The sequence below is a fragment of the Symsagittifera roscoffensis genome, chromosome 6, assembly GCF_963678635.1.
Source record: "Symsagittifera roscoffensis chromosome 6, txSymRosc1.1, whole genome shotgun sequence".
Lineage (NCBI taxonomy): Eukaryota > Metazoa > Xenacoelomorpha > Acoela > Convolutidae > Symsagittifera > Symsagittifera roscoffensis.
Genome location: NC_087067.1, coordinates 42,083,550 through 42,107,252, shown reverse-complemented (window position 1 = coordinate 42,107,252; position 23,703 = coordinate 42,083,550). Strand labels below are relative to the sequence as shown.

The window sequence follows — 23,703 nt, the reverse complement described above, 5'->3', positions numbered from 1 at the left end:
AGATTTCAGTTGTTTATCATCTTTGGGTTGTTGAATTTTTGCAGCTGATTCTATGATCCGATCTCGCTGTTTTCGCGCCACACAATCATTGCACAGAAGAAGTGCATTATGTCCCAGCTCTTTTACGCCTAGGAGCGCTGCATCATTTAGTGCCGTACAGTTTTTTGTCAAATGAAAATTGACTCTACAACTGAAGCAGTGAAAATCAACCCCATCGGCAGATATTTCAAACTTACAGGTTTTACAAAATTTTTGGCCCTCTTTTGTTGCATCTGTTGCAGATTTTAGCCGTGTTTTTTGAGACATGGCTAAACACTTACTTCCTTTCTAAAAGTCTGTAGTCCAAAACCCGTAACTCGCTGACAAGAGCGCTCACTAGATTTTAAGCCACAAACTCTTTTGATATCCTATGATCCGATCTCGCTGTTTTCGCGCCACACAGTCATTGCACAGAAGAAGTGCATTATTTCCCAGCTCTTTTACGCCTAGGAGCGCTGCATCATTTAGTGCCGTACAGATTTTTGTCAAATGAAAGTGACTCCACAACTGAAGCAGTGAAAATCAACCCCATCGGCAGATATTTCAAACTTACAGGTTTTATTAAACATTTGGCCCTCTTTTGCTGCATCTGTTGCAGTTTTTAGCCGTGTTTTTTGAGACATGGCTGAAAACTTACTTCCTTTCTAAAAGTCTGTATGTAACATTCGCCCGGAAGATACATATCGACGGATAACAAAACTAAGTCTTAAGACGACTGGCTAGCGTCTACACAGAGCTTTGCATGTTTTTCACCGTCTCTACCAAGCCAGTACTTTTCGGTGGTCTTTCTTACATCGGGTCGACAAAAACGTTACTGTTCTCCGGCTTCGACCAGAACGCTCAAATTAACTGAATTACATGCAAAAATAGTGAGCTCATGGCTGGGTCTCAGTATCCCCAGACCACGAGGTCACTCCTAAAAACAGGGCTACTACTATTATATTACTATTGTTTTTGTTCAGTAGATAAAAATCATCATCTCCATCGAAGATGGATCAACCCTTTCCCCCCAACTCTTAGCACCTCATCCTTGTCAAAACTAATCCAAATATCAATTAAATTCAAGTCAGGACATGACAGGATGCTAAAAGTTCATATGAGTCAATAAAAGTTTTCCGTCCCGAGACCCTTCCGGATTCTTGAATCCGGTGAATCAAGCTCCTTAAGTTCGATTTCACGACAACACGGAAGGCTGGTTTCTTACCCTTCACCGTTGTTCGCAACGGCCTTGCAACTATTGTAGCAGCACAATAGTTGCAACTCGGAACGCTCTCTGCACTCTGCTGCTGTTTTTCTTCAATTTCGACTTCTTCAATTCCGATAAAGTTGTTCTCGTCAGCGCAACTAACGTTGTTGTTGTTTTTCCTCTCTCGTTTTTTTGTTAAAATGGCCGTTTCAGCATTTCTCAGAAATGTGACGTCATCATTCGAATTTTTGAAATTTTAAAATACTAGAATATTCCAGCCTTCACCGTTTGGCTAAACGTTCCAATAACGCCCTTAGTTCATAAAAACCACCAATCCGGAAGGCTTACTGCTAAAATTCCGAATTCTGCAGAGATTGCATTTTTCACATTCTGGTCGAATGTCACATACTCCCCGGACAGTCCGGTCAATGTCCTCATTGAATCGCGCAATGTTCTAAATGGTTACAGTCTCATCGAACAGAATTTACAAAATGCACGAAATTACTTTTATCTACGTCACATCGACTCACTGCAGAATATAAATGGCATCATACTACATCATTATAGCCTTCAAATTCTTTCATTAATCTGCACTCTGAGGATATGACTCAAGATAAAACATTTTTTCTGACTTCCAGTGTCAATGTCCCGATTAAAACTTCTTCTCCTAGATTTAAAAGGTGCTGGCTTGCAGGACAGTCTTGCCAACCAACAAGCTAAAATTATCCTATTATGCTCCTTCCCTTCGGAAATCTTGCTTGTTTATTGTCCTGAATATTAAAACTAAGAAACTTTGTGGTTAGAAAGAACAATGAAACAATCTCCCTCTTCGAGAGATTACTCAAGCCTTCCACATCACCACAAAGTGATCAGTCTTCCTAAGTGATTAAAAACAATCATGCAGGCTGGAATATTTAAATATACTCTTCCCTCAAGCCTTTCTAAATAAATAATAAGTGAGTGTCTCTAAAGCCACTTCAACTAAAACCAAAATGCAAATTTATAAATGCAACAATTTCAAAACTCAACTAAATGTTTAAGTTTTCAATTACAACTTGGTTGCTTGGTTTCTCACATGAGTTTTTCACACACATAAAACAATTCTGAGTTTTGACTTTTCTTCATCATCCCTTTGTTCTCTTCTTTTTCGTCGTTTAGAAGTTCTAAAACTTCTAAATTCTTCTAATTTTCTTTCTTGCTGCCTCTTGTTTTCTCGACCATTCGTCAATGCTCCATTTCCTCCTCCTGTGACACTGACTCCGCACTTTCGGTTTCCGTGTCTTGTAGCACGTCATTGACTATCCTGACGCTGTTGGAAGCCGTCCTCCAACACTTCTGCTCTTCTACCCTCTGTTTACAGCAAGGTAGGGGATCCACGTTGGATTCTCTGTTTCTACAGAAGCTGTTGTGGAGACCCAACGTCACGTTTCTCTCCAGATCTTCTTTCAGCATCTCTGCCTTCTCATTTCCACTACGCTCACTCGTCCTGGAAATTCTCTTCACAGCGGTGGTCACTGCATTCCGATGGGTCACAAAAGCTCGCTTGAAAGCTCCTGCCCCAATGTCCAGCTGATATTCACTGTATACTCTGCCATGCTTCGACATATGCTTTTTCGCATACTCGTACAACCATGCAGTCATGTTAGCTCTGAACCATGGCATCAATCGTTTTCTCGCCCATATCTTCTTCACTTCCATCGGAATGTTTAGAACTTTGCACATTGTCTCAAAAAGATCTAAATCTTTTAGACAATCTAATTTCCGCAATTGTTCTCTCGTCGGTGCCTCCTGTCTATTATTTTCTCTCACATGAGCTTCCATCCATCGTATCGCCATCATAACTCCCACTATCACTATTGTTACGGGCTGTGATGAATCTGGTAAACCCATGGAGAGCAGCTCTCCAGAGTCCCAGATCAACATCAGATTACTACGCTTGGGATACCACCAGGTCTGCAGCAAGCAGTGGCAAGGAAACTCATCATGTGTCAACATGATGCTCCTCCAATTACGTTTTCCCGAAGACTCGATTCAACCAAGCTTGTCCTTCGATACTGTCGAAGTGGATGCCATCCGTGGTCAGTCTGGCTTGATCCATGGCTCTCAATTCATGTTCAATGTCCATGAGGATCATTCTTCCGGCATTTCGATTTGCTAGGTTTCTCAAGATGTTATTCCATCTCATGACTCCCTCGTTGTGCCTTCTTCTTGATGCTGTCAGGCTTCTTGCGTTCATTGGCACCGTGCAAACGGTCAGTACCGCGCAACTGAACTTCTGCCAGAGAGTAGTGAACAAACACACCATCATTGATTCCCACAGTGCTTCCTGCTCATCTGATCCTCTGGAGATATTATTTGTCCCCACTAAGATCATCACATTGGGTATCTTCCCTGGATTCATCAGCTCTACCATGCGATATAATTGGGCAATCGTCGCGCCTCCAAAGGCTATCACCGTGGTGACCCATGAGGTCCTCAAATTCGACAGCACTCTGACTAAGCTGTCTCCCAATATCAGGTGAGATGTCCCGAGGGGTGGTTGCTGCAGGTTCACAGCCGGGCTCCAAGTAACTCGTTTGAAGCAGGCCCTCGGATCTGTCTCCGGAACTCCCGTGAAATTATACTTCAATTGATTATTCTTCTGCACGTCTATTACACGAGACACTTTCTTCGCTGGCATCTTCCTTACTTTCCTCTCTGGGATTCTCGAGTTCCCCATGAGTGGTGTCACGTTACTCATCCCTTGTCTGATTACTGTCTGGGAGAGTTGTACTCTGCCCGTATCGTCAATCGTTCCATAGGGTGCAGTCACCCCGGAACCTGGCGCATTCTTGTTAGCTGTCCAGCTGTCTCTATCAGTTTCCTCACTGTCTGTTCTACGACGGGGTCACCCAAGGTGTCACTAGGATCCGGGATCGTTACTCGGTTCGTCTCTGCTGGAAACCGTGTCTCCGTTGTTTGACTCATTTCTCGAGGTGTCAAGAGCTCCATCGGGGACTGCCCACGAGGAATATCCCTTGCAGGTATCACTTTCTCAATGGACGTCGTCAACGCCGCCTGTTCCGATCGCTCTTTGTATTCCTGCCTTAAGCGTTCGATCTCTTGACCCTGTTTTTTGTTGCAGTCTTCAAACAACTTTCTCCACATGTCCTGGTCTTCCTCCATCGCCAGCATGGTCTTCGTCATATCGTCTAACTCCTTCTTCGTACTTCTCAGCTGATCGTTCATCTCGTCCAGATCTTGTATGGTTTGGTTCGTCTGAACCTTCTGTGTTACTTTCGCCCTTTTTGGTGGCACAGCTGCTCTCAGTGGTGAACCAGACGAGGTCGCCTCGCTGTTCATCTCCCGATGCATTCTCGTCAGCCCAGGTTTAGGCTTAGAGGGCATTGGCATCTCACCTGGTTGGTAAGTCCTAGAACTTCCCAATCCAGGCTCATTCGCCAAGTCACTCCCTGAGAGAGCCCCGTTTCTCCACCTCATCACTCTCATGTTCGGGCGGTCTAGTACTCCTCTTTCTCCTTATGCTGCCATCAACAGGACTTCCGTGGGGCGGTCCCCACGGTTGTCGTGCCCCAAGATGTTGATCAGGGCGGTCAGCAACATGACCACCTCTGGGTCCTCCAGAGCGAAGTCTCGTTCGATCAGCCGACGATAGATCGCATCTACCATCGGTCCTACATATGCCTCTGCCAGGTCCATCAATTCATCCAGGTTGAAATTGTCCATACTGTTCTTTCCAAGTTTGATTTGATTTCGATTTCAAGTTTTGACTCAAATGAGCAATCAGATGATCAATCAGGATCTAGAAAAGGAATCATGACTGTCACACCTGTCAGTTTCACCTTAACATATATCGTTAAAATCTGCTTAAAACAGTTCAGATAAAAAGATATTTATCCTAAAATTTATTAAAATCAATTGGTTTCTAAAATTTTGGAATTCGACCTAAGATTGGACAGTCCAAACTTTGGATCTATTCCCAAGATCGTCATTTAGTTGTTCATGGTCACTAACGCTTACTCACCCATGATCTTAATAACCTAACACATAACATAACATAACATAACACACATATCACATATTACATGCAACTTGGTCTTTGGCCTAACACTCTTTCGCACATCACTCAGCCTATACTTAAATAATATTTCTTATGTAGATATACTTGTATGTTCGTATCAGACAATATCACGTGTACAAGCGCGTACAATTCCCGAGGATGCAGTCTTCCTCTATTTGGATCGTACACTGGAAGCGAGAGCTCCTTCACGTCCATTTCCACAAGGAAGTCCATCAGCCTCGTCAAAGACAAGACTAGGTTTTCTGGGTCCACGTGCTGCTTCTCCGTCGCCCTCGTTACCAAGAAGCACAAGTACTTTCCCGGTATTTGCGACACCGCCGGGGGTAAGGCTGCTACGCCCCCTATCCCTGGTCTTTGCTTCCAAAGGAATTCCACGTTTTTATATTCCCTCTTAAAAACTGCCGCTAACGCTGTCCTAAAACTCATGTCTGCGGTGATTGCTATCGCACATGTTCTGTTTGTGAGTATGAAATCACTGTCTGTTAGTATTATGTTACTAGAATATTCATTTGGTAAATTAAAATATGACTCAACTACCCTGCCTATGTCAGGTTTCTTAGGTTCTTCACCTGTTTCTGCTTCTAAGTCTCCTGTTTCTCTTGCTATTCTTAGTTTTTTTATTATCAAGTTTTCAGTGTGGGTAAGTCCTACCCCCACTCCCCGGACAAAAATATCCATCGGCGTCCCCGTCGATCGCATACCGGGTATTAAGTTAGAAGCTGGAATGAGAAATTGTCCTTCCTGGGCAGCCCCGGAAGGATCATCTCGTTCGGTCTTAATGTATTTCGCGCTTTCGCGATCTACGTCTTGAAACGTAACGTTGGTCTCTTTAGGGTCTGATGTCATTTCGTTCAGCCACTCTAAGACGCGCAGGTTCGTCAGGTCTTGTTCATTTGACTGCTGTTGCTCATCGTCAAATTCTACCTCGGGTTTCGACCAGTAGTCAACCCACTCATCGATATGATCATCGACTATGTCAATGTCTTGTGACACAGTTATTTCTTCTAAACCCACTACTTCCTCCACTATTTTCTTTAGATCTATCCTATCCACTACAAAGTCGTCACCGTAAGGATGGTATTTCTTTCTTGGTCTCGTCCCGTCCTTCTGACGAGTCTGCATCGTTAACGGAAGGTCCGGTTCGAAGTTCTTGGGAACCTCTGTCTGTTCGGGATCCTGCCAATCTTCCTCTGCGTAGGGTAAGGTTTCATCGTCCGCTTCGATCCGTTCGTTTGGATCCAGGTCCAGCGGTGTATCTGTACCATCCTCTACGATTTCGTTTCCATCGTTCTTCTGCCTGGTGCCTTTTTCATTGACCTCACAAGCAGGATCCGTCATTAGATAATCCCTTTTTTCCATGTCTGCAGGTATACACCAGTCTTCTGTCGATGGATTGTGTGGCTTGATGTTTTCGTAGTGGGCGGCTCGGCCAGTACTCAGTCTATAAAAGCGTCCCTCTTGGTGCAACTCTGTAATCATGAAGGGTCCCCTCCATTTCTTTAGAAGCTTCTTTGTCCCTTTCGGTGGTATAACGTTCTGAAATACCCATACGTAGTCTCCCACCGAGTAAGCCTTTGCACCAGCTGCTTTCTTGTCGAATCTTTTCCTCTGCCTTGCCTGTGCCTGCTGAGTGTTTTGTCTACACAAGTCGTTCAACTCCTGTTGGCGTCTGATCACATCCCTCACGTAGACCTGTGGGGACGTTTTCTTTCCCTCATATTCTGGGTAGAAGAAGGTTAAGGGTAAAGACTTTTCGTGTCCAGTTAGCATCGTGTGTGGACTAACTCCAGTGGTGGAGTGTTGCGTGCTATTATAAGCTCCCATCACCTGTGGTAGGTATCTATCCCAATCGGTCATGTACCTGGAACAATATACTCTCAGCATCGACACTAACGTCCTATTTTGTCTTTCCACTAAACCATTCGTTTGAGGGTGGTATGTCGTGGAGTGAGCCTGAGCGACCTGTGAGCGTCTCATAAGCTCTTTCGTAAGCTCTCCTACGAAAGCTGTTCCATTATCCGATTGAAACGTCATCGGACAACCATGTCTTGCTACCCACGTGTTGATCAGGTGGTCGCATGTCTCTTCCGCCGAGGCAGTTATGCAGGGCACGGCCTCTGCATACTTCGTGAAGTGATCTATCATGACCAAGACTTGGTTGTAACCGCTGTCTGTCATGCATATCTTCTGGTGATCTATCTGCACCACCTCGTTGAATTCAGACGACTCAATCGATTGTAAAGGAAATCGCAACTTCCTAGGATCCTTGACCTGTTGGCATGACAGACATGCTGTCACCCATTTCTCGCATGCCTTTTTCATCCCAGGCCACTCAAAGCGCTTCAGGATCCTCTGATACACTTTGTCGATCCCTTGATGGCCCATCTGATCATGCGACCTGAATAATAGTTCTGTCTGATAGAGTTGCGGCAACACTATCGCGTTATATTTGTATAAGACCTTGTCTTGTTCTCTTCTCCTGCATGCCACGATCCCGTCCTTGTTCAGATATAATCTCCCCTCCTTTTGCATGAAGTATTGTCTCAGGATGCGATAACTATCTTCCTCGAGGTCCCCTTTATCCGGAGAACCATTCTCAATCCATCTTTTCAGGTTGCTTGTCATGCGATCATTTCTCTGCGCCCTTAGAATGTCCGAGAGTCTGTATCTCGCCTTCAAGTACGTCTTCATGACCCTCATCTGACTATTCAGCTCGTTGGGCTGATGTGTGTCTTCTTCCATCTTAACACACCAAATCTTCGCCAACGGTTGTGTTTCTTGCTGAAACGGTTGAAGATCTGTCCTGACTGCCTCTTTCTGTGGCAATAAGCTCATCGAACGTTTCGATACGGCTATTGTTTCTAAGTCATCCGCTGCGTTGTCAAAGACACTTTCGCTCGGTATAAGGTAGCGATCGCTGTCCGGATCTTGGTACACCTCTCTGTCCAGGTCTCTCGCCCGAGTTTCCACTAGTAGCGTGTGTATCGCTAGTTCTGACAGTTCTGATCCCAAGGTCGAATTCCTGTCGGAATAGGTATCCATTCCTGAGTTTCGGGAATCATTCTCCGTCGAAGGTGTTGTGCTGGAGACTGCACGCTCCTCCAGATCATGTCTGTATTTCCTTCGCATCCATCTGAACTCCCCGGACAAAACCTTGTTCTCTAGGTCCTGTTTCTCATCAGGAATTTTCTCGTCTATCTCGGACTCCCCGGACAAATTCACTTGTCCCGGGTGTTGATCTTGTGATCGCTGGTTTTTCTCCTTATCCTTCTCCCCGGACAAATAGTCTTGCAGCAGATTTTGTTCTACAACTTCACCCTCTTTATCCCGGTCTACAAAGGTGACAGTTTTCTTTTGCTTGCCGCTCTCCTGTCCTTTCTGTCCGTAAGAAGTACTGGTTAAAATCTCTTGGGGTATTGAGGATACTAGCTGCTGAACTATTGTCCTACAATCCCTCTCATTCTCTTCGTGTTGTCGTCTGGACGGCATGATCTTCACCTTCTCACTGACTGTCAGCGATGCCACTGCTGCTGTCCACTCGGGGTCATCTCTGGTCACTTCTCTTTCTTACAATCCACCCAGCATCCGCATTACTTGTGGTGTGACTTGCACCGTTTTATCCAATAATGAGAGGCTGTTTATATTCATGCGAGAGAGTTCTTGCTGGACCAGGTTCGAGCGCAGCAACAAATCCAAGGGGAGCGGGTCCTCCTTGGACAAGATCTTTATCTCGGCTGCTTTCTCTACAGGTAGCTCAGGATGCCCTGGAATTGGATATCCAGACTTATCCAACCATCTCGTTAAGGGAAGCGCTTCATAAGGGAAGCGCTGCAACAAGAATCCCTCCTTTACTTCCGCCTGATTGGCCTGCTTCTGCTCCAATCTTTCATAGAACTCAGTTTTCTTACTGAGGCTGTCAGCATTCTGGTGTTTATCACGCATCCTATGTTCGATTATCATATGGTAGCCATCCAGTCTTACTATCCATCTACCAATATAACTCTGATCCATCGAGTAGGTCTTCAACCAGGATAACGCTCTGTTGTCCACGCGTAACTTGAAGGGAGCGCTCCCCAAGTATGCACGGTACTTTTCTACGAAGGTGACTACTGCAAACATTTCTGATTTTGGTGCGCCATATTTCATCTCTGTGTCACTCAAGACCTTGCTGCCGTATGCAATGGGACGGAGAACTGTTCTTCCGTTCCATTCTTGCTCTTGATGCAATATTCCTGAGATGGCCACCACCGATGCGTCTGTGTCGAGAACATACATGCCCTTTTCTGTAGGCATGCCCAGCACTGGCGCTTCGCACAGTTCCCGCTTTATGTTCTCGAAGGCAACTTGTGCCTCATCGTTCCATTCGAACTTTTTCCCTTTGTTGCGCATCAGCTTCTGCATCGGGTACACCTTGTCCGCGTATCCTTTTATGAATTCTCGGTAGTAATTGGCAAACCCTAGGAAGCTCATGAGCTGTGTGTCCGTTCTAGGAGCTTTCCATGTCATCACTGCTTCTACTGCTTCCGGATCTGGCCTCACACCATGCCTGTCCACCATTCTTCCCAGGTACTTGATCGAATCCCTAAGGATTTCACATTTCGATGGTTTGCATTTCAAGCCTGCTCTTTTCATACATCCGAAGACCTCATCGAGCCGATCAATGTGATCCTCCAGGGTCGGTGTCGCTATGACTACATCATCCACGTAGCACATCAAGAGATTCCCGTACTTTTTGGTCACTCCTGTCAAAGCCTGAGCCATCAGCCTTTGAAAAGTTGCTGTTGCATTGCACAAGCCGAAGGGCATCCTCTTCCACTGGTACAACCCCAATTCGCACGCGAATCCGGTTTTCTCTCTGTCCTTCTTTCGCAGAGGAACCTGCCAGAAGGCAGAACCCAAGTCCAATGTGGTGAAGAACTTTGCATCACCAAGTTTGGATAGGCTCTCGTCTATTCGCGGTATCGGGTACGCATCTTTAATCGTTACCGCGTTCAAGTAACGAAAGTCGCAACAAAATCTCAGCTGCCCCCTTTCTTTTTCGCCATGACTACCCCGCAAGCCCACGGTGATTTCGAGGGTTCTATCATGTCGTATTCAAGCAACATTTCTATTTCCGCTCGGCACGCTTCCGATTTATGTGGCGTCATTCGCCTTGCGCCTTCCCTATGGGGAACGGCGCCCTCTTCTAGTTCGATTTCGTGTTCGACGAAATTACAGCAACCGATGTCCGCCTTATGTTTTGAAAATACTTCGGCGTTCCGATCTAGGAGGTCCCGCAATTTTTCGAAATCTCCCTCACCTATTTTTCCTTTCAAATGTTCTATTTCTGGCAAAACCGGTTTGTCAGAATCTAGTTCATATGACGAGGGGCGTTCCGGAAAATTCGAGCAGCTTGATAAGCCGTCGTCCGTTTCGGATTTCATTGAAAACAATTTATGAATAGATTTTAATTCATTAATTCTCTTTAAGATTTTATCTTTATTTGCATGATAAGGACAGTCTTTCACACTATATTTCTTCGAGTTTTCTGTCTCCTCATAGTCGGTCCTCATCGGCAAGGCGTAGCCAAGCTTCTTTCCACGCTGGATTGAAACCGTGGTGTCCAGTGTGTTTAACAACACACTGACACACAGTCCGTTTCGGGTTACCGAGAAGCTCCGGCCTAAAATCACCGAACTCTGACTATTTGGATTCGGTACTAAGCAAACCTGTTTGCTATCACTTAACGAATTTAAATTTCTCATTCTAAAAATTGCTACTACAGCTTGTCCTGGTTGTAACTTTACTTTTCTATCCAAAAAAACTGGTACCTTATTTTCATCTGTTATTATCCTATTAATTGGTCTCTTAACATACTTTCGGTCCGGGTTTCTAATCCGTATTAGACCGTTGTTCAAGTCAATCATCACGTCAAAATTCCTGACAAAATCTCTGCCCAAGATGAATTGGTCGGCGTCGTCCAGATTCTCTACCACCAGGAAGCTCATCCAAAGGTCTCGTCCTCCCATGTGAAGGACCGTTATCGGTGTTCTTCCGGCTACGTAGATGGCTCCTCTATTTGCGGCGGCCAGTCGGAGGTTCGTAGGAATCAGATCCTCCCGTGTGAAGCCCATTCTTGCCCAAGTTTTTATCGGCATCACACTCACCACCGCTCCTGAGTCCAGAAGCCCTGTGACTCCGATTTTTGTTCCGTTGGTGTCAAGCAGGTGTGCTGTCACATCTGCTTCATATCCAATGTGTACCGCGTCTTGTTCCATCATGGCGTCATGGCCTATCCTGCGGACTTTGAGTTCCTCTTCACCCAAATAGATCTGCCCTATTTGGTCATCATCTTTTGTTACATAAGTCCTGGTGTAGATACTGATCCCATCCACGTTCAGCATCACTTGATACGGCCCATAGACTTCTAGGTAGCGTCCGTGAAGTTTCTTCATGCGAGGGCTACCCGTGGTTAGTAGTGCCCTCACAGCCCTCGACTCGGTGCGTGGCTCCATCTGCCTCAGATAGTCTGCATATGTGTCCAAATGCATCAAAGTGAACTCAGACGGTTCACTCAGATTTCTGATTACCTGATGCCCTGCCACCGAGATTATCGACTGTATTTTACTTCCTTGCGGTGCCATACCGAACCTCTGACCAGAGATAACATTAAGTTTCATGCTCAAGCTGCTTGGTGCTTTTGCCTCTTCAACTTCCGTTGCTTCAAAGGCGTTCAGTTGCTCCTGTAATTTTTCATTCTCCAGCTCGAGTTTCACCTTTTGCTCAATCTCTTTCGTCACTAGTTCCTGCTGTACTCTATTTATAGCATCCCTCGCAGCTGCCCTATAATCGATTTTGAAGTCATCGGCCGCAGTTGCTGGTTCCGGTTCACGTGCTTCCTCTGTTACCGCTTGCATCTTCTTTGCCACCAGCTCTTGAGGTTTATCCTTTCTGCGTGCCTCCGCTTCACTCAAAAGTCGAGCCTTGCTGGCTTTCACTCCTGACAAAGCTTCTTCATGTCTTGGATGCTTGATGTCTGCCACTGCATCCCAGAATTGCGGACAATCTGATTTAAAATGACCTTCCAAGTTACAAAAGAAACACCTCGGGCCGAATTTCGCAATTACTCCTCTCATGAAATCCTCATGATCCAACTCTGACGCATCTTCGTCCTCGAGGCTAAAGCCTATTGCTTTCATGCCTTGTTTGTAAGCTGGGCATGCTGACACATGATGGTCTGTTGAACTGCAATTAGCACAAGAACGTCTCTTGTCCATATCATCCCTCGGTTTGTACCAATTGTTCCCTTGGTTTGCTGGTCCGTTGTTAAAATTTCCATAATTGTTCTTGTAATATCCAGATCTCGAAGGAGGTTTCAACAAAAGATACTCTTTTGATTTGAGCCTCAACTCCTCCGGTGTTGGCGCATTAGTTGATAGTGGTGTGTAATGCGTTGCTAGCATTGTACGAAGTTCATCATTTTTCACACCATCGATGAATTTTGAGGCTACGGCCAGGTTCATCCTTCGGTTTGACTCATCCGGTTGGCTGCGTCTTCTCAGCATTTCCAAATCATCGAGAAACTTGTCTATTGTTTCATCTTCTCGTTGCCTCCGTTTCTCGAAGCGCATCATCGCCTGGTGCCCCTGCACCCCTGATCCGAAACGGTTTAACAAGATTTCGAAGATTTTCTCAGCAGTGTCACGTTGATACTGTTTCTTGGCCATGACACAGTTCAGGGCTGTCCCTTCTAAGTTGCTGGTGAGCGCGCTGCATTCCTGTCTCTCCGACAAGTCCTCTTCCTCGAAATGCAGCTTCATTACCTCTATCCAGGTATCAATACAGCCATCAGATTCGTCTTTGTAGCATCTTGGTTTCTTAAAGACTCTTCTGGACTTCTCACTGCGTTCATTGGTTCTTGATAACCTCGTCAGCAATGTCTCTAAAGACCTGTTCAGGGGTTCAAATGCTGTGGCCATTGCCGTAGCATCCCTTGAGTGTCCCGCTTGAGTGTCCTCACACCTTGTCGAAGGCTCTGTGTGCGGTGCATCCCTGCAATCCGAATCACCATGAGCGTTTCCCGCTTGGCCCATGTGACTCCTCCTCGGGCTTGTATGCCCCATGTTGCCAGAATCGCTTCTCCCAGTCGCATGTGTGCTTTGCGTTGGTCGTTCGTTCGAGGTTTGTCTGTTCCCCGTTGAACTTGCTCTACTGTTCGGGCCCCATGCTGTATTACCCCTTGTGGCATAGCCTGATGAACTGCCCCTGCCTCTAGTGGATCCATACGTCTTCCTCCTTTGATGTTCATTGAAGTTCACCCTCGGTTCCCTGCTGGGACCTCCCGAGTTCGGCTCTCCTTCTTTTGGTCCACTCTTGCTGCTTAGTAGCCCGTCCAACCTATCCATATAGCCTGAGTTCGCCTCTCCATCATCGCGTCTATCTTTGTGTCAAGAGACCCAAGAGACTGCTCTTGCTGAATTCTTAACTTCTCCATGTCGGCTCTTAAGCGTAACTCCCTCTGTTCCGCCTCTCTTGTCATTCGCGACAAGTTCCTCGTCATATGTTCGTCCGTTCTTTCTTTCAAGCGTTTTTCGCTTCTGTCAACTTCTTGTCTGTTGCGGTTTATTTCTTCCCGCAGACTTTCTCTTTCAATGTGAACTGCTGTTTCTAGTTCACTCATCCTTATCGACATCTGTTCATTTTGTTCTCCTAAACTGCCCACTATGTTGTTTAAGGCTTCCTCTAGTGCTGCCCCGTTATCCATGAGTGGCGTCACTAGTGGTGGTGTAACCCTGTCGGTCCCAGGTAACTTCGTGCTTGTCGAGGTCCGGGCCTTGACTCTCTGCTTCAACGTCTTTTCATTATTTAATTCTGGATCCATTAACGCGTTGCCAAGCCCTCTGGTTCTACTCTCTCCAGGTTGTGGCTCCGAACTTGTCCTAATCGCGAAGTCCTTTGACTGGCCCGGTGTGTTTGCCTCTTTGCTTATCGTTGTCACTACACCAAATTTGTCCATGGTTCCAGTCTCTCTTCCGACGTGTGCCTCACCTTCCTGGATCGAACTATTGAGGCTGACTTGAGATCCAAAGTCCCCTTGCTCCTCTTCATCCTCTTTCTCCTGGGACTCACCATCGTTTCCTGCTCCTCCTCCCATGCTGAATGGAAAGATGTTTCCGAAGATGTTCTTCATTCTTTCTGAGAACGATGATGAGGTTGTTTGTTTCCCAGTTCCGCTTGCCATCATAGTGTTGTCTGTCGGAGATCTTCTAGTTGCCGTTACTTCAGTTGAGATGTCGGACAGTTCCGACATCTCCTCTCGATCCAATGTCCCGGTGGAAGTGGCAAAATCATGGCCTTGTTCTACCGGAGTAGATTCACTCGCCAGCCTTCTGCCTCTCCCTTCCAGTCCATTTACTCCCTGGTTGTCGTTCATGGTATGGTCCGTATTGACCTCCACTTCTAACAGTTCTCTTCGCTCTTCTGAGGTCTTCTGACTTCTCGTTTCAACCATTCTGCCTGAAACCGTCTCCTCTTTATCGGACCGGGATCGCTTGATCCAATCCACAAAAGGATCGGTCATCGTTTTTCTTTGCTTTTCAGGTATGAATTTCCTAGAGCTATTACCTCGTTTTGGTATCCTTGACTTGTCTAAACTCATTCTTTATTTGTCACTTTCCTATGCCTACTCTTGACTCTTATAGTTTTATTGATAATAATAATGACACAACACAATAAATTTCACCAGATTCTACTAAATAGTGACCACGAATCCCTGTATGTTGTCAGAGTACAGTTTGTATAAAATTTATTCACACTAGCCGATTATCGGTCGAAAGATCTGGAAACTAGCACAATATGATGTTATCAGTCAATTTTAAAAGATAGCGTACTCACTACCCAATCAAGCACAGTTTAGGTTGATTTAAAATCAAAAACAAAAAATATATATTGACACAATATGAATGTATATATAAAAAACGTATGTGTCTTGTACTCTTAGTCGGTCGCAGTACAATAGTCGAACCTGTCTTTTAAAGAAAAAGCTTTCCCTGCTTGGTGCTGCACCAAACAGACAAAACTTTGAAGGCAGTTATTTTCTCAAGTGGGCGTCTATTGCACCCACCGAGTACTGTGTTACCTATCTGCCTTCGGACTGCCCGAGCTAGACCTACTAAAATCCTCAGGGCAGTCACTTTTCCCAAAAACGTATTATGTTTCAATCCACACCAATGAGTCACACTCTTTTTATTTTAGACTTAGTGTCGCGAATATCCGAGTTCGGACCTGTTTTGTATTAGTCTGGTTCTTTTTGAAAGGCAAGTTACCAGTGCAGTCACTGATACCTAGCCTGTGTATTAATAACCTAATACCTCTCGCTTTTTATTCTTTCTTTCGTTTACCTAAGTCCTTAATAAAATAATATCCCTCCGGATTGGCACAAATAGGACCCTTCCGGGATGTCAGAATATGGACCCCTCCGGATTGGGACCCCTCCGAGTTAGTTAATAGTAGACCCCTCCGGATTTGGACCCCTGCGAATTAGCAACTATAAGACCCCTCCGGATTCGGACCCCTCCGGTTTTGTGGAAAGTAGACCCCTCCGGATTCGGAGCCCTTAGCTCTGTCAAAGTAGCTTTTCGTAGTTTTCTTAATTTCAGCTTATACCCCTCCGGATACGTTCTGCGTTGCTCTTATGCTGTTTGAATTAACTGGGAAGGGTATAGGATCCTTTCCTAGACCCCTCCGGATTGAAGTTAAGGCACTTATTTGACAATTCACACTAACGGTGAAGAGTCTTATCACTTGCCTAATTTCGACTCTATTATGGTTGTCTTGTGCCTTCAGCCCTCCCTTTTTGTCTAGAACTGTCCTAAGTTACTTAGTTCAATCGCTATCAACTTTTGGTAGGGGTATAAGGGTTTTTCAGAAAAATTTATAAAACGTGAAGGGTGTACCCCTCCGGATTTGTGTAATTTGCTAAAAACAATCACAAAAAATTTTCTCGCTCGCTTTTTCGAGTAATTCTCTTTCCTACTAGTAATTTCAGCTAATTTCTGATCTAATGGTACCAAGATTGACTTGATATGCTCTGTAGTTCCAAAGTTATTAACCAAAACGTCTTTTTTCCAAACTCAAAAATTTTCTCTCTTATAGGTTCCGCCCAACTTTTTCCGCAAATCTGGTCCTTTCGACCTAAAAATTATTGATCTGAGCTCACAAGGCCTATACTTTTCTAGTTCAATGCAAAAGACCCGATCTAAAACGCTTTTGTAGAAAAAATTTGCGAAAAACTATGCTACCTGGACCCCTCCGGATTGATGAATCCACCAAATCAAACACGTTATGTTCGATTTCTCTGCAACCCGGAAGGCTTTCGGGTAGCGGGTTTTAAAACTCGTAGATTCACTAGTGGACGTTGTCCGAACAACTATTTTTACTGTCCTAACTCAAAGATTTCAAAAAATTTTCTGATTTTATAGTGTTTCTTACTATCAAAAAATGGGAAAATTTGGTTTTTCGTACTAAACTAGTTCCAACCACTTCCGAACTAAAGTTAACCGGTTCTACTTATTACAGTAGTGCAGTCACGATGTAACACACTAACTTAGCGCTTTTTTCCGTTTCAAAAAATATCGATATCTCAAAAATCGCGACTTGTGGGGGGATCAAAATATCGCTATTTTGACCCTAAAAACCGGTCTGTTTTCGTTGTTTTTCACTGAAAAACGATATAAGACTATTAATATAGGCTATATAAGTAATAATATTAGTAATACTATACCCCTCCGGGTTTGTTTATTATCCGAATTAAGGTGCTTAACTCGGATATTCGCAGTTCGGTGAAGGGTCACTACAGTGCAGCACTGTCGAGCCCCCCACAGATTACTATCTTACTTTTTGTACCAAAAGGGATACAAAACTTGTTAACGATACCCAACAGTCGATTGTTGTTGTCGTTGAGCCCCTTCTTGTTGCTCCTTGTACTGCTTGCCGGATCGGTCTTCACCCAAGACCCTTCCGAATTGAGCGCAAATCAGCTGACCCTTCCGGATTGAGCGCAATTTATCATTAACGTGCTTAAATGCTCAAATAACCCTACAGTACAAGCCTCACAAACGGGCTACAAAACTGATCGTAACGATCCTGACTGATATAAATGCCTGTAATAACAATATGTCTATCAACAACAAACGGGGGGGTTGAATCACATCTTGTCTGGGGGGATGATTTCTACTGATTTTTTACTTTTTTACTGTTTTTGGTTTTTTCGGTTATTTTTTATGTTTTTTGTTTTTCTTGGGTACTATACTACTTTTTGTTTGGTTTTGCTTATATCTTTAAGTGTTTTTGGTCACAAACCACTCAGGGGATGAGGGGTTCATGATTCCCCCCACCCTTCCTGGTTCGTGAATTTTCGGTCTTAACTAGGTTAAAAAACTATTCACGGTAATCCGGAAGGCTTCCGCGTTCCGAACTACCCTTCCGCCCCGGCAGTTTAGGCCTATTAAGGGCGTTAATGTGAGCATCCGCTCGGCGCGGAGTGCTCGTTAACGGTTCCGCCGGTCATGATGTTATGAAAGAATAACACCCAGGAGCGCCATAAAAACATACATGTAACATTCGCCCGGAAGATACATATCGACGGATAACAAAACTAAGTCTTAAGACGACTGGCTAGCGTCTACACAGAGCTTTGCATGTTTTTCACCGTCTCTACCAAGCCAGTACTTTTCGGTGGTCTTTCTTACATCGGGTCGACAAAAACGTTACTGTTCTCCGGCTTCGACCAGAACGCTCAAATTAACTGAATTACATGCAAAAATAGTGAGCTCATGGCTGGGTCTCAGTATCCCCAGACCACGAGGTCACTCCTAAAAACAGGGCTACTACTATTATATTACTATTGTTTTTGTTCAGTAGATAAAAATCATCATCTCCATCGAAGATGGATCAACCCTTTCCCCCCAACTCTTAGCACCTCATCCTTGTCAAAACTAATCCAAATATCAATTAAATTCAAGTCAGGACATGACAGGATGCTAAAAGTTCATATGAGTCAATAAAAGTTTTCCGTCCCGAGACCCTTCCGGATTCTTGAATCCGGTGAATCAAGCTCCTTAAGTTCGATTTCACGACAACACGGAAGGCTGGTTTCTTACCCTTCACCGTTGTTCGCAACGGCCTTGCAACTATTGTAGCAGCACAATAGTTGCAACTCGGAACGCTCTCTGCACTCTGCTGCTGTTTTTCTTCAATTTCGACTTCTTCAATTCCGATAAAGTTGTTCTCGTCAGCGCAACTAACGTTGTTGTTGTTTTTCCTCTCTCGTTTTTTTGTTAAAATGGCCGTTTCAGCATTTCTCAGAAATGTGACGTCATCATTCGAATTTTTGAAATTTTAAAATACTAGAATATTCCAGCCTTCACCGTTTGGCTAAACGTTCCAATAACGCCCTTAGTTCATAAAAACCACCAATCCGGAAGGCTTACTGCTAAAATTCCGAATTCTGCAGAGATTGCATTTTTCACATTCTGGTCGAATGTCACAGTAGTCCAAAATCCGTAACTCGCTGACAAGAGCGGTCACTAGATTTTTTACCACAAACTCTTTAGATATCCTGTAACTCAAAATCTGTAACTCGCTGACAAGAGCGGTCACTAGAGTTTAGGCCACAAAATATTATTACCGCAAAAAAATCCTTTTTAAATTTGTATTACAAAATCCTTAACTCACTTACAAGAGTGGTCACTAGATTTTGTTCAACAAACTGTTATTACAGATTTGAGTCTTTGAGTTTTGAAGATTCGTCGTAAGTTGGTCGGTTTTTGCTTCGATTGCTTCAATTTCTTTCGGAGTTTTCGCGCTTGTCCCGGGTTCAAATAAATACGAAAACTTTCTGGAATTGGAAACAATTCTTGGTCCGCAAGTTTCTTGAGCTTGAAGTTTCTCCTTCGACGTGCAGAAAGTCGTGTTTTCTTCTTGCTGATTTTTTGTTCGTATCCGTCGTAACGCAGGACAACGTAGAAAGTTTTTAATTCTAATGCTGAGGGTTGATGCAATCGTTTGTATAGCTGCTTTAACTGATGTCGCCTTTTCGTGAAGCAATATCCTTTACCACGTCTACCACAGGGAGTCCAGCGTTTTTCAAATCTCGATAGATGTTTGAGGTTTCAGTTCTTTGGCAGTATATGATTGATCGAATACGAGATGAGACAGTCTTCAAAGAATCAGCCAACTCTGGTCTAGTTAGAGGTGAGTCAAATTTGTTGAAGTGGGGTGAGAGAGAGTTGTTTATTGCGTCGTGCCAAATAACAAACTCTTCTGTTGGCTCCGCCTCTCTGATATGCGTGAAGATTGGCTTTCTCGCTTTTGGTGTCCTTCGATGACAATTGAGGCCGCTTGTGATGGCTGATTGATTTACGCCTAGGCTTCTCAAGCGTCTCTTTTTTTGATGTTCTTGAGAATTAAGTGCTCTGAAGAGAGAACTCGCGCCAAGGATATTCATTATAGGGCCACCACGGCTGCCCTCATTTCATTCAATCTTAAAAGACACTATTTAATAAGTTTTTTTAACAATTTTTTTTTACAAATCTCAAATTTTTTTTTACAAAATTTTTATTTCATATCATTTTCTTTTTTTTTACATTTAATTTTTCATGTTATTACTGCTTCATAGACCTTTAAAAGCAGTCGGAACATTCAGGGCTCCATAGAACTTTAACCACTGTCGGCTGATGCAGGGCTTCGCACTTATACAAGCAGTCTTGTTTGTATTCGACATCTTTTTTTACTGGTGCTACTTCTCATTTAATGAAGACAATCAAATTTCAGTGTGAATGTTTCATGAACGATCAATCGACTGGCAATCTATGTTATGTAGTGTTTCGATTTTTCGTGGAAGACATATCCAAATATTCTATTGACTTGCACTACCCACCTGAATCGCGAGCTGAGTCGGCATGGAATGCCATTCATTTTATGAGTAACTATGCAGCCCATGAGAACTGTGATGACCGGACACATTTAGCTTCAGATCAAAGAATAGAGAAAAAACTAACTCTATTTAGCTGGTCAAACTTCTGGGAAATGAAGGAAAATTTTTCGGACGACATGAAAGGCGAATCAGAAACAATGGAAAACGTAAGCAGCGAAAGCAGTGACAAAGCCATGTTTTATTCTGGACATCCTGACATCGAGAAAACTAGAGGATACCTTCATCTTTATCGCACGTCTGATAGCTACTCGATTGAGGATATTGACACTAAAATGTTGGTTGTTCTAGCTATCAGGGCGACTGTAGGTATCGATCAGCTATTGTCCTTCATTCAAGTATTCACTGATGACATACAAAAGTTGCAAATCTTGTTTCAAACTGAAAACCCTTTTTACATGGCATTCATTCTTTTCTTCGATTCCGATAAATGTAAAGAGTTTTATACGCAACTAAATGGTCAAGCCTTTTCTTCCCTTGAACCTGAATTAACATGCCAGTGTGCTTTTGTGCGAGAAATATCTACACACTGCAAACAAAAAAGAAATTACCTGTCTCAGAAAGAATTGAACGAGGCTGAAAACTTGCAGGAACTTCCGCAATGTATTATTTGCTTGGAACGTATGGACGAATCAGTTGATGGCGTTTTAACAGGTCCATGTAATCACGAATTCCATTTGAGTTGCCTTAAGCAGTATAAAAGCACTGACTGTCCTGTTTGTCGTTACTCGTTAGTCCCCGACGCCCAAACTTATTCCGAATGCTTGCAATGTGGAGCAACGGACGATTTATGGCTGTGTTTGATCTGTGGGTTTATAGGTTGCGGACGTTATCTGAACAAACACGCTGTGGAGCATTTTGAAATTAGTAATCACACTTTTGCAAAGCAGCTTGGCAGTGAACGGGTGTGGGATTATGTTCGTGATCAATATGTTCACCGTTTGATTCAAAATAAGGGGGATGGGAAGTTAGTTGAATACACAGTTGAAGCTCCGTTTCAAGTTCCTAACAACGGAGAAGAGTTTGAACCCTCAGAACGAGACATCCGTGGAGAAACTGTGACAGTGTCATCAGATGAAAAATTGGACTCAATTCAAATCGAATACTCCTACTTGATCAGCTCGGAGCTGGACAAGCAACGAGTTTACTATGAGGAAAAATTAAAACACATGGAAATAGAGGCCAAAAATAAGGAGTTGCAACTCGAAGGAAGGCTAAAGGGTGTAATGGATGAAAAAACTGAATTAGAGAAAGAGGTCACACAAATGAGCAGAACCAAAAGTGCCCTTGAAAAGAAGATATCAGACTTGAAAACGAAGTTGGAAATTTCAGAAAAAGTACGCAAAGCGAAGTTCGAGGATGTTGACGAAATGAATAAATCTCTTTTAGCCAATCAGAACGAGTTGAAAAGTCAACTGGCAAAGCTAGAGCAAGAAAAAAAGGAAATGGAGGAGACCAACCGGGATTTAATGTTCACTTTATCGGCGCAGCTAAAAGTTTCAGAAATGACAAGCGACGAAAAAGATGAACTGAGTGCTGCTTCAATTCACGTAGCATCGCCTGAATCCAGTTCAAAAGCTTCAGGAGGCGCTCGTCCAAAACGCAAAACTAATAAACGCTAGATTAGATGCAAATGTTTTGATTAAATAAAATGTAGGTTTGTTTTATGATGCATTAACATTTCTGTAGTTTTTTAAGATTGTCAAATTGATCAGAAGATCAAAATGTAGACAAGAAAATGTACATTCGTCATGTACATTCGTTTTTTTTTTTCAGGCGAAAATGTCAATTAACTCTGCGCACTGTAACGACGGAATTTCCATTTACGCAGACGAGCGAATAATATTCAGAAAGAATGAAGTTTACTTAAAGTTCAAAGGGAGCAACTTGCCGGAATCGATGAGAAAAGAAGCAAGAGGGGCCATGTATTTGACACAGTTCAGAATGATTTTCCTGAGTGAGAAGTGTAAAGGTCCTTTGAAATCATTCAGTTTTCCCTTCCATTCCATAAGTGGTAAGTAATATCTGTTAAATTGATATGTCAAGATAGCCTAGACTATTTGGACCAGTTTCTGACAAATCAATAGCAATTACTGGACATTAATATTACCATGAAGATTAAGTGACACGAATTAAAACTTTCGAATGACAGTGTAAAGGTTGAAAAGGTAAATGATTAGATTCCTCTATTAGTTGTATTTTTAGTTGTATTTAAACCGAGTATTGGTTTTAGATCTGGACATAAAACAGCCATTGTTCGGCGCCAACTACATAACTGCCCTCGTACTGGCTGAAATTGACGGAGGATTCGAGGGTTCTGCCAGCTTCGATTTGACATTCAAAGACGGAGGAGCCATCGACTTTGGCAAACTCCTGTTTAAGACTGTCAAACAATGTCAGGCCCAACCGAGGTGGGTGCCTACTGGTCCCCCCTCATATTTTGATGTCATGGCTGGAGAAATGGGATACCCCGGTCCGGGATACCCTTCTACATCTGGAGGCGCGGGACCCCCCGGATATAGCAGTGCAGACGCTCCCCCTCCAGCGTACGGTTTCAACCCGAACGCAGCTGGTGGCAGTGGAGCAGCTGGCTATGCGCAGCCGCCTCCAGCATATTACAGCGCGGATAATCCTAATACGGCTATGATGCCAAATGGAGGAGCTTCTTCTAGTCATAATCATGATCCGAGTGCACCTCCGCCGTGTTACGAATTTGCCGATGGAGCAAAGAAGGACAATTGAAAAGCGAACTTTCTTAACCTTAATTTGTTCAAGTTAAAGAAATTGGTGTAGTAGATTTAGATGAGAAAATTGATTTACGAATTCTGATTTATGAAGTTTTTTTTCTTTTTCATGCTTGTGGAGTCATCTATATTGAAATAGTTGAAACGAGTATACGTTTTATTTGCTGGAAAACACAATTCAGTTAATAAATTTTGTCTTCATGATCTTTTGAAACAAAATTAAAGAGGTATCAAATGATAAAAGGCGTGAAAATAATTCAAGGCCAGTTGAAAATGTGTAGTTATTCATTGCGAGAGCAAATGACTTGTAATTCAGACTTTTCCATAAAACAATTTTTCGTACGTCTTGCAGCTCTTACTTCTTAGATTTTTTTTACATGAACGACCTGGATTGTGCTGACCAAGTAGAAGCGAATTTCAAGATATTGCATTTCACTCAGAGCCAAAAGTTATATTCATTGTCGGTCGAGAGCGGACTTAATTTTAATTTCACTTTGTTATCCTTGCGATCAGCAAGGCTATTGCAACGGGATACTAGATTTTTCGCCGTAATTAACTTGCTCACAGAGTAGTCAATTCAAAAGGTAACTTAGCTGATACATTGTCATTGTACCGCCTATTTAGGGTACATTATTTATTTTGATGGTGGTATTTGCAAGATTTGGCAACGAAATTTATTGCC

At 43.6% G+C, this 23,703-nt stretch overlaps 3 protein-coding genes across 4 annotated transcripts in view; 2 read left to right on the top strand and 1 right to left on the bottom strand.

The window, feature by feature from the left end:
* LOC134847567 (casein kinase I-like) overlaps positions 1–23,703 on the bottom strand; it is a 584,249-nt gene that overhangs the window by 195,842 nt on the left and 364,704 nt on the right. Inside the window, exon 1 of one of the 2 annotated variants that reach the window (XM_063864645.1) lies at positions 19,842–19,853. The exons of the other annotated variant lie outside the window; for it this stretch is intronic. The gene's annotated coding sequence lies outside the window, so the exon portion shown is untranslated. Of the gene's footprint in view, positions 1–19,841; positions 19,854–23,703 lie in introns of those variants that run through there. 2 annotated transcript variants of the gene reach the window in all.
* LOC134847780 (BRCA1-associated protein-like) lies at positions 20,122–21,970 on the top strand. The gene has a single exon (XM_063864996.1). It carries the CDS (start codon positions 20,130–20,132, stop codon positions 21,897–21,899), a length of 1,770 nt encoding a protein of 589 aa, XP_063721066.1. The 5' UTR covers positions 20,122–20,129; the 3' UTR covers positions 21,900–21,970.
* LOC134848754 (WW domain-binding protein 2-like) lies at positions 22,060–23,019 on the top strand. Its single transcript, XM_063866266.1, has 2 exons — positions 22,060–22,291; positions 22,511–23,019. The coding sequence occupies exons 1-2, from the start codon at positions 22,060–22,062 to the stop codon at positions 23,017–23,019; spliced, it is 741 nt and encodes a 246-aa protein (XP_063722336.1).

Bases quoted from the DNA above. Each gene is read 5' to 3' on its own strand.
- LOC134847780 (XM_063864996.1), top strand. From the start codon at position 20,130: ATGAACGATCAATCGACTGGCAATCTATGTTATGTAGTGTTTCGATTT.
- LOC134848754 (XM_063866266.1), top strand. From the start codon at position 22,060: ATGTCAATTAACTCTGCGCACTGTAACGACGGAATTTCCATTTACGCA. The intron at 22,292-22,510 runs GTAAGTAATATC...TATTGGTTTTAG, and splicing joins TCCCTTCCATTCCATAAGTG to ATCTGGACATAAAACAGCCA.